The sequence below is a fragment of the Salmo trutta genome, chromosome 33 (assembly GCF_901001165.1).
Source record: "Salmo trutta chromosome 33, fSalTru1.1, whole genome shotgun sequence".
Lineage (NCBI taxonomy): Eukaryota > Metazoa > Chordata > Actinopteri > Salmoniformes > Salmonidae > Salmo > Salmo trutta.
This window is the reverse complement of record NC_042989.1, coordinates 2,321,656-2,332,590: the sequence shown is the minus strand read 5'-3', so window position 1 is coordinate 2,332,590 and position 10,935 is coordinate 2,321,656. Positions and strand designations below refer to the sequence as shown.

Sequence of the window (10,935 nt, the reverse complement as noted above, 5' to 3'; positions counted from 1 at the left end):
TGTGCAAAGACCACCCTGTAAACAATGTGTGGGATTTCCAACAGCTCAACTCCACTCACATAGAGATCTGGTCTGAGTAGGGGAGGGAAAACTGAACATTTGCTGTTATTGGCAGAAAGGTTTGGAACTCTATTTCTGTCTCTTTCTTTCTAATTTACTGCATGGTGATGTCACCATAGAAGGCCAAAACTCCATTCCACCAAAAGAGACTGATATTACAGGTGTCTTTTCAAAAATCTCATACACTAAAAGGGCATTATCATCATTTTCACCGCTTCACAGTATTATTACAACCTCATAGTGTGGAAATATATTGCCTATAATACAAAGGGAAATCACGTTTTTGACTGCACTGCTAGTTACAGCGAATGTTCAGTTCAACCACTTTTAACTGCATTCTTTTTTTGTAAGACATGTGCTTTATAAATAAACGTAAACACTTTGAACTGCATTTTGTTTTAAGAAATGTGCTTTATACTGTATCAAGTTTGATTTGATGACTACATAAACCATTTACTTTGCATGTTGACGTTTGGGATGGAAAATAATTACATCCAAAGGAGACTATTTCCTGTATGTTTGTTTTGGAAAAGTTCCTTGTAGGGTTGGCCAACAGTCTCGGTTTCCATGTGTTATATTACCCCGAAGTGCTATCCCCGACGCGCGCACGAGAGATGGAGAGCCCTCGTCGTGACGTCATGATCTTACCACAAGATAAGCCTGGAGCTATATCACAGAGGCGAATGGTTTACGGTATAAAAAAAATTAGACTGTTACATCGGAGAGGGATTCTCGTCGGAGCACAGAAGCAATTGCAAAGGGCGAAGGAAAAGCCTTTATAGCACTTTTGGCACCAGCGGAGCCCAGCTCTCAACCCTCAGATACGCTCCTTGAGCCCTCTCCTGTCTCTCTTTATCCCTGTGTGTCAATTCATTTGTGCGGTCCAAGTCAAGTCAGCTCGCATTTGAAATGCGAGCATCATAATAAAGACCGCGCACCTTCGATAGAGGGGACAGAGACATATTTATGCAAGTGTGTGAAAGTGTTAGACAGCGAGCAGGGGACAGCAGAGCCGACGCGGAATGTGTTTGGAAAGCAGCTAAAACCGAGACAGAGCTGCGCTGCCTCTGGAGTCGCCTTTAGTCTGGGGACAGAAACCGAAAATAAAATGGGCGCTGGCAGCGTGGACCTACTGGTCACTCTCCAGATCCTGCCCGGTTTCTTCTCCAACTGCTTGTTCCTCGCGCTCTACGACTCGGTGGTGCTGGTGAAGCGCCTAGTGTCCTTACTGAGCTGCTCGGGCAGCGGCGGGGGAGAGTGGCAGCGCATGCTGACCTCGGCAGGGCTCCGGTCCATATGGAACAGCTTCCTGCTGGATGCATATAAACAGGTAATGAACCATGTTGTATTGTCATATATATAAACTTACTGCAGGCTACGCTTTAGTTAGAGTTTGTGGTTTTACTATGAGTTGTAGGAAGTTGTATTGTGGTATACCTGTGCACAACACACCCACAGGTCTTGGGCATTGTGGCGGCAAAATAGTGTTCTCTAAATGAGTCAGAATGGCATCATGCATAAAAGTTGGTCCAAACCACTTCAGCACACAACCTGGTATCAGAGCATTATTATTCGTATTATTCTGTATGTAAATCTGTCAAAACTTATGTCACGTTTTGTATGGTATTGATTTGTGGATGTCCATCAACCAGTTCGTTTTCAATATTTTTATTTTACCTTTATTTTAACTAGACAAGTCAGTTAAGACTTGCAAACATACAATATGTTACGAATTTGCGTAATGTACAATATGTTACGAATTTGCAAAACTTAATAGATGTAACGAATTCCAGCTAGGTGGCTAATGTTAGCTTGCTGTCAAATGTTAGCCATGCTAGGGGATAGGGTTAAGGTTAGCGTCAAGTTTAGGAGTTAGGTTAAAGGGTTATGGTTAGAGTAAGTGTTAGCTAACAAGCTAAGTAGTTGCAAAGTAGCCAAAAAGTTGCTAATTGTCTAAAATGCTAAAGTTGTCTGTGATGAGATTCAAACTAGCAACCATTGGGTTCCTAGATGTTCACATTACAAGCCCACCCCTCCACCCTGACCAACCACCTTACTTTAATTTTTGTCTTAAGTAACCATCTGTCTTATGTAACCATGCCAAACATAACATATCATACACATTTCAGTGTCAAGGATTTATATTTACCATGTTACGTCTAGTCTATGAGACCAGGCTGCAGCACAAAAACGATCTAGCTAGGCATGCTTTTCTGTAACTCTTGCCATTTCAAAAGCAGTGTATAGTATTTTTTACATTTATTCATTCATTCATTCATTCTGAAAGGACATTTATACTATTTCTGCATTGCTTAATTCTTATCTCGCCATCTGAGACCATGTCCATGGGTCCCCTTGTTTAAATCAGCATGTTGAACTTTAATATTAAATCAAATGTAGGTTATCTGATCTAAAAAGTGATGAACTTTGGCCCCCAGACAGTCAAAACCCTGAGGGCCATTCACCCTCAGTTACTTGGAAATTCAGAGGTCTGGCTTCTCCTAAATGTTACATTTTAACTCTCAAACCAAACAGACACCGTCGTGTCAGTCCTAACCAGACACTAGGCATCAGGCAGGTAGCCAGGTACACATGTAAGCTTTAACACAGATCAAATGATACACAGGCATTTTGATAGCCAGGTATATGTACAATATGGATTTACACGTTTTATATGCATGAAACACGTGCATGCAGTTAGTTACTGAAGAATGCGGTCGTCTAGTATTGGGTCATTTGGTAGAGGATTCCCCCACCTCTCCCCTCTGCCCCCTTCTTGATAGTTTGATCCTCTGTTGTATTACTGTCACGTTCCTCCTCTCTTTCTCTCCCTCCTCTCTCCTTTCTTCCAGCCTCTCTGTCTCACTCCTTCTTTTTCCCTTTCTCATGCCCTCTCTCTTCCCCTCTCCCTGCCTCTCGTCAGTCCACGGCTCTTTCTTACCCTGGCTCTCTCCTCTATCTGTTTCCACCTCTCTTTCTCCTCTCCTCTCTCTCTCCCCTTCTTCATTCAATCTCCTGTCCCATGCTGTGTCTACGTCACCTACTCCTACTAAACACTAAATTGTTCTACCTTTTCCTGAACTCTCATGAGTCATGCCTAATCAGCGTCGGGGCTGTTACAGAGTATTACAATGTTAGTGTCAAAAGGCTCTTACCACAACAACACTCACACTCTTTTCAACTCTTAGGCTGCTGACTGACTGGATGAAAGGGACTTGGGGAAGTCTATTATGTGTACTGGTCAATTCAATACATCTAATCACTTACTGATGTAAAATACCTAGAACGGACGTTGCCTCCTAAATGATCTAAGAAAAACATTTAGGAAGATTTACAATGTTCTACATCTGTCATGGGGAGGCAAGTTTGCGGTGTTCGAGTGGGGATTGAGATCATGGGGAGGCAAGCACTTCTGTCCAGCACTCTCCATCTCACTTTGATGAATGACTCTTGGCTTGGTTAATGTACACACACACACAGACACAGACACACACACGCACACACACACACACACTAGTGATTTTAGGAGCATATACCCATGTGGGTGATTGAAAGCTGAACGAGGTCCACACTCCAGTCCAGTTGATTGCAATAATGCACTTGAAAGTTGGTTGTCAACCATCATATAAAATCTATAGAAGAAGAAGAAGACTGAACAAGGAGAGATTTCTAGAAAAGAACTAGGTTTCCCTTTTATCTGTGGATTAATTGTCGGGAGTAAAGAACACACGATTTTGTGTGACTCAAAATGGGTCAAAATTCGACAAAGATCCAGCAAAAAAAAAAGGACCTTGTACATATCCGGTAAAATAACAACCCAGTGTTTAAATCCCAAGACAAAATAGCTAGCAACAGCAAGCCAGCTAGCTAAATGCCCGTGAATGTTTTAAATATGTTTTGACCTGTCCCCAACTTAATGGTTTAAAATTTGTTTTGATATTTCAACCTGCGTGTCCTGATCGTGTCTGGGGTGGATGGACAAAATCACCACGTACACACGCGCGTGTCCGTTGTAGTCAGCGTGTGACTCTGTGTGTGCCAAATAGACTACACGCCAATCACTAAATGCTTTTGGGAAAAGGCAGAAAATGCTAACGTCGATCCAATGAGGGAGAAAAGACAATGTCAGAGTTTAATTCAATAAGAGAAAAGTTTTGAAATGGAGCTGAAAATAAAGAGAAGGGAGGGTCAGAAAAGTCATCTTTGGGAAAGATTTGGTGAAGTTGTAAAAGAGGATGATAGCAGCGATTGTGAGGCACTATACAAATTTGACCGTCACAAGATGGGGACTTCAAATAGGCCTATGGCACGTCAAGTGAATTTTAGCCTACTGTTCAGATGGGTTAAATGGAAACTGAAATCTGGACACTTGACTGTAGGTCTATAACCTCTCATAGCCTAAATATAAACTCAAGCATTTCTTGCAGTTAAATTATACATTTTCACTCGAGAAGAGGAGAGGAAAAATATTATTTATTTCTTTCAGCATCTTGACAGAATGTAAATGTACCATTGGATACTGTCTATATTGGTGCTATATTTATCAGCATCATAAAAGCTGATAGTATTTCAACCACATAAAATATGCATCCAAGCCGAACTGGAATCTTATCAGAAAAATGTTGGGTCGTTTTTCATAGCTTTCACAACCAGTCAAATTGATGTCATTTGAACATTTTCCCTTTTTTTTTGTCGAGTTATTGAATTTTGTCCCCGGTCCCTAAACGTCTTTGCTCTGTGAACGAACCAGAGATCACAGAGAGAACTTTACTGATGTCAGCTAGATTGAAGCATTCATTCTATTGATTTATGACATCCTGGTGAGCAAAGGTTTATTTAGTCTTCTAGGGCAACATATGACAGAAGAGAAGCTGCATGTGTCTAATTATAAACAAGTTGACGAACAAATAGCCTACAAAATTGTCAGAAATATAAGCACAAACATATCTAAATTAGTCCCCCAAAAAATCCTGGAACGTCTGTCAAAACAATCGTGGAATTATGATTTTAGAAAGTATTTAACCCTTTTGTAAAAATGTGCTTACCAATTCACAAAATAAGTAGCATGGATGTAAGGGCTGTCTGGAGAGAGAGTGGACCAAAACGCAGCGGAGTTAGTGTTCATCATTTTTAATTATTAAAGAACACTATGCAAACAAAACAAGAAAAAACCGACAGCCAACAGTCCTGTCAGGTGCAAACACTAACAGAAACAATTACCCACAAAACCCAAAGGAAAAACATGCTCCTTATGTGTGACTCCCAATCAGCAACAAGGAGCTTCAGCTGTGCCTGATTGGGAGCCACACACGGCCCAAAACAAAGAAATACAAAAACATAGAAAAAGGAACATAGAACAACCACCCAATGTAACACCCTGGCCTAACCAAAATAAAGAACAAAAATCCCTCTATGGCCAGGGCGTTACAGTACCCCCCCCAAGGTGCGGACTCCGGCCGCAAAACCTGACTCTGAAGGGGAGGGTCCGGGTGGGCCTTCTTACGGCGGCGGCTCAGGTGCGGGACGTGGCCTCTGCCCCACCCTTGGCGTCGCCCTCTTAGGTGGCGCACCTGGCCGCGCCGAAGGTCTGGTGGGCGACCCTGACTTCGCCCGGCTGGCGGGCGACCCTTGTTGCGCCCGGCTGGCGGACGACCCTGGCTGCGCCCGGCTGGCGGGCGGCGATGGCTGCGCCCGGCTGGCGGGTGTCCCTTGCTGCGCCCGGCTGGCGGGCGGCAATGGCTGCGCCCGGCTGGCGGGCGACCCTGGCTGCGCCCGGCTGGCGGGCGGCGATGGCAGATCCAGACAGGCGGGCCACTCTGGCAGCTCCTGACAGGCCGGCCACTCTGGCAGCTCCTGACAGGCCGGCCACTCTGGCAGCTCCTGACAGGCCGGCCACTCTGGCAGCTCCTGACAAGCCGGCCACTCTGGCAGCTCCTGACAAGCCGGCCACTCTGGCAGCTCCTGACAAGCCGGCCACTCTGGCAGCTCCTGACAAGCCGGCCACTCTGGCAGCTCCTGACTAGCCGGCCACTCTGGCAGCTCCTGACTAGCCGGCCACTCTGGCAGCTCCTGACTAGCCGGCCACTCTGGCAGCTCCTGACAAGCCGGCCACTCTGGCAGCTCCTGACAAGCCGGCCACTCTGGCAGCTCCTGACAAGCGGGCAGCTCCGGGCAGACGAGACCCACTGGAGGCCTAGTCCTGGGAGGTGGCACAGGACGGACCAGGATGGGGAGACCCACTGGTGGCCTAGTCCTAGGAGGAGGCACAGGACGGACCAGGATGGGAAGACCCACTGGTGGCCTGGACCGAGGAGGAGGCACAGGATAAACCGGGCTGTGGGGGAGCACTGGAGTTCTGGTATGTACGCTCGACATGCTTACTCCAGGCTGAATGCCCACTTTGGCCCGGCACAGGCGAAGAGCAGGCATTGGGCGAACTGGACCCTCCCAGTGCCCTGGAGACACAGTGCGCAGAGCCGGTGCAGGATACCCTGGCCCGAAAAGGCGCACTGGAGACCAGACGCGCTGAGCTGGCACAACCCGTCCTGGCTCGATGCCTGCACTCACATGGCACTTGCGGGGGGCTGGCCTATAGCGCACCGGGCTATGAACGCGTACTGGGGACACCGTGCGCTTTACCGCATAACACGGTGCCTGACCAGTACTGCGCTGCCTGCCGTAAGCACGGGGAGTTGGCCCAGAATTCCTTCCTGGTTCCGCCACACTTCCCGTAGCCCCCCCCCCTCTCGTGCCTGTTGCGCTCCCTCTCTTCACACCAGCGCCTCTCAGCTATCGCCGCCTAGATCTCCCACTGCGGGCGGCGATACTCCCCAGCCTGAGCCCATGGTCCACCTTCGTCCAGTAATTCCTCCCATCTCCAGGAATCCTGAACGATCCTCTCCATTTTCTCAAAAGTCCATGAGTCCTTCTCCTGGTGCCTCTCCTTCCTCCGCTGCTTGGTCCGTTTTTGGTGGGTAATTCTGTAAGGGCTGTCTGAAGAGAGAGTGGACCAAAACACAGCGGAGTTAGTGTTCATCATTTTTATTTATTAAAGAACACTATGCAAACAAAACAAGAAAAAACCGACAGCCAACAGTCCTGTCAGGTGCAAACACTAACAGAAACAATTACCCACAAAACCCAAAGGAAAAGCATGCTCCTTATGTGTGCCTCCCAATCAGCAACAACGAGCTTCAGCTGTGCCTGATTGGGAGCCACACACGGCCCAAAACAAAGAAATACAAAAACATAGAAAAAGGAACATAGAACGCCCACCCAATGTAACACCCTGGCCTAACCAAAATAAAGAACAAAAACCCCTCTCTATGGCCAGGGCGTTACAATGGACTATAGTTTTAAACATGGGTATGCCTGTCATCGGCAAGGATTAGGGAGTTTGTTTTAGGATAAAAAGAAACAGAATAGTGCCTAACACAGTCAAAATCCTAGAGGAATTTCCAACAGACACTTGGAGACAAACTCACCTTTCAGCAGGATAATAACCTAAAACACAAGGCCAAAAATACACTGGAGTTGCTTACCATGATGACATTGTAGGTTCCAGATTGACTTAGTTACACTTTTGACTTAAAACGGCTTTAAAATCTATGGCAAGACATTAAAATGGCTGTCTAGCAACGATCAACTGCTAAGAGCTTGAAGGAGAATAATATGCAAATATTGTACAATCCAGGTTTGCAAAGCTCTTAGAGAGTTACCCAGAAAGACTCACAGCTGTAATTGCTGCCAAATGTGATCCTAGAGGGTTGAATACTTATGTAATCGAGATACATTAGTGTTTATTTTTCATGTTCTTTCTTTTACAAATGTTAGATTTTTTTCCCACTTTGACATTACAGAGTATTTTGTGTAGATCATTGACAAAAATGTACAATTAAATACATTTTATACCCACCTTGTGACACAACAAATTGTGGAAAAAGTCGAGGGGTGTGAATACTTTCTGAAGGCTTAGTCAGGCGGTTGCGGATGGGTAACTAGCAATTGCGGGCGGGTGTGGGTGAACACCTGAAAAAGAAAAGCCTCACACTCTAGGAGCTCAGATGCAGTAATTTAATGGGTGCAGGTGAACAAACAGCTGACACACACACACACACACATTCTTGAGGCTTGCCCTGACTGACAGCTTTGTGCGCTTGTTATTCTCAGTTCAACGTGCAAGTTTCCATTACGTCCTGTCTAGCACTTGACACCTCACAACATGTCAAGCAGTTTTTAGTGTTTTGTGGGTGTGTGTGTGGGTGTGCATGGTTGTGGGCATGTGCGTACGTGTGTATATGTATGAATGTACAGTATATATTATTGTGCCTGGTCTACACTTGATTGACTGTCAAAACCAAGCCTTTCTATTCTTTTAGAAAGACTGTTAATCTCAATACAAACAGTTGATAACCAACCTCTCTTTCTCTCTTCCTCCCTCCTCTCCTTCCTCTCCCATGCAGGTTAAACTGGGTTTTGAGGCACCCAACTCCAAAGTGGTCAAGGTTCCTGGTAGCTTCCGGCGGCGGAGCAGCTTGACCACCACCATGGGCCCTCATCCCGGGGACGAGTGCCGCCTGCTGGACTTCGAGTCGTCGGACCGCCCTCTTGTGGTGAACTTCGGCTCGGCCACCTGACCCCCCTTCATCAGCCACCTGCCCGCCTTCCGGCGGCTGGTGGAGGAGTTCTCAGACGTGGCCGACTTCCTGCTGGTCTACATCGACGAGGCACACCCCTCGGACGGCTGGGTGGCGCCCGCCATGGGCCCGCGCTCCTTCGAGGTCAGGAAGCACCGATCACTGGAGGAGAGGGTGGTGGCGGCCAAGAAGCTGATTGAGTCCTTCAGCCTGCCATCTCAGTGCCAGCTGGTGGCCGACTGCATGGACAACAATGCTAACGTGGCCTACGGCGTGTCCAACGAGAGGGTGTGCATCGTGCAGAGGAGAAAGATCGCCTACCTTGGAGGGAAGGGACCCTTTTTCTACAACCTGAAGGATGTGAGGCAGTATCTGGAACAGAGCTACGGCAAGAGATAGGGCCAGACAGAGAGGAAGAGATGCCTCTAGTTCTATGAACAACTAAACGCGGCTGAAAAAGAGAAAGAGAGAATGTTTATTTTTGTATAAAAGGAGAATAAAAGGAAGGTGAGGTGCTTTCAAAACTGGACTGTCAACACAGGTTCTAAGGTTCCGAAGTTCCAAATCTCATGAACTTCCTTTCTGGAAGGAGACCAACTTTCCACTAGAAAACAACAGAACAGAACCAATAGACTTAAGAGCATGGACTGATGCTCTGCTACCTATGGTAGCAAGTTGACTGAAAGGAAAGACTGAAAAGGTTAACCGCTGACACGCTTTATCAATGCCTTCATCCCCGTTTGCTAATCATGAATAAGTTCTCTAGTTACAGTCCACATTAACTTCTAACCTGGCACCTTTCAAAATGAAAACCAAATTACTGAACAGAGTAGAAAGCAAAAGTACCCAACTATATATAAATATATAAAATATGATATTAATGTATTTATATGGTTTTAAATGTTAATGTTTGTTTTTACACCATGGTAATATTTTGTATGCCGATGCACTTGTAACGCTTTTTATTAAAGAAGACTCCCATTTTGTGTGTATGAGGGGGTGTTACGACACTATTCATAACCACGTAGATTAGACTGCTTAGAACCATCTAGACTCAGACACTTCCTAGTGCATCTTTCATGTTACCACACCACCTAGAAAACAGAGGTTAGCGCTGTATCGATCTCCTCCATATTGTCGTTTTAACCTGATAGACGATGCGAGAGGTAGAGAAGGAGAGAGGGAGGAAAGTGAGCCGTAGAGCAAAGCACAGCATCAACAGCATGTTAGCCAGAAACGGAGGGAATATGTATTACCAAGGATACGTAGCTAGCTAGCTGTAATCCCAGGGCTATTTGCTCTTGGTGATGGTTTGTGTTAGCGATGTTGGTTAGCGATAAGGCAGGGGTGTACAGAGATGTAATGGGTTGAGGGAGATGACCATGTTTCCAAGACCTGAGGTGAGTTTCCTGAAAGCTTTATGGCTAACCTGGTACTGAATTTATCTTGACAACCCAGACTTACGCCACATGTAGAACACCAAACATTACATTTACAATTGGTGCTCTCATGGTTGAGTTGTCAAGATAAACAAAGTGCCTCGTTCACCATGACGTTTTGGTACACTGAGCTCTAAGGTGTGTGGCAGGAGGCGAGACACGCTAAGGACAGGTGGTGTCTAGATGGCTTAAGAAGGTGTTTCAGAAGGGGTGTGTGTCAGTTGTATGGTGTGATGTGACTGAAGAGGTTTTTAGTTGTCCATGGGAAAGACAGGCAGACAGACAGTTGGTTTGGGTCGAGACGGGGCTGGTGTGAGAATGAAAACCACTGACTAAAGGGTTACTGACTCTGTTTGTGGTCGGATGACAGACCTCACCTCCCTGACGTAGACTCAAACCAACACGTCTTTTAACATCATCAAACCATCCAACATTCGCAAACAATTTCTAGGAGAGGTCCATAAACTGATGCCCCACCCCCGTCCTCCGTCTTCATCCATATGCTCAATCCTGTCTAGTGCTGCTTTTCAAAAAAATACAGGAGAGTAGAGGAGGGACTGAAAGTAAAATAAAGTTGTTGCTGCTGACTGTGATTTGCTACTCTGTGATTTCTGTCTGTGTGAGTGCCGATGGGGTGTAGGTGAGAGAGAGAGAGAGAGGCTGAAAGTGGACAAACTGTTCAGGGAGTTTAAAAGTCCAATGCAGCTGTTTTTATCTCAAAATCAAATCCTTTCTGGGTGACAATTAAGTACCTTACTGTGATTGTTTTCAATTAAAATGTTCAAAATAAAGAAAAATAG

General features: G+C 45.9%; 1 protein-coding gene across 1 annotated transcript; it reads left to right on the top strand.

The window, feature by feature from the left end:
- Positions 1-574: 574 nt before the first annotated feature.
- On the top strand, positions 575-10,728 carry dio2 (iodothyronine deiodinase 2). The gene is made up of 2 exons (XM_029729387.1): positions 575-1,390; positions 8,523-10,728. Exons 1-2 carry the CDS (start codon positions 1,169-1,171, stop codon positions 9,093-9,095), a joined length of 795 nt encoding a protein of 264 aa, XP_029585247.1. The 5' UTR covers positions 575-1,168; the 3' UTR covers positions 9,096-10,728.
- The last annotated feature ends 207 nt before the right edge of the window (positions 10,729-10,935 follow it).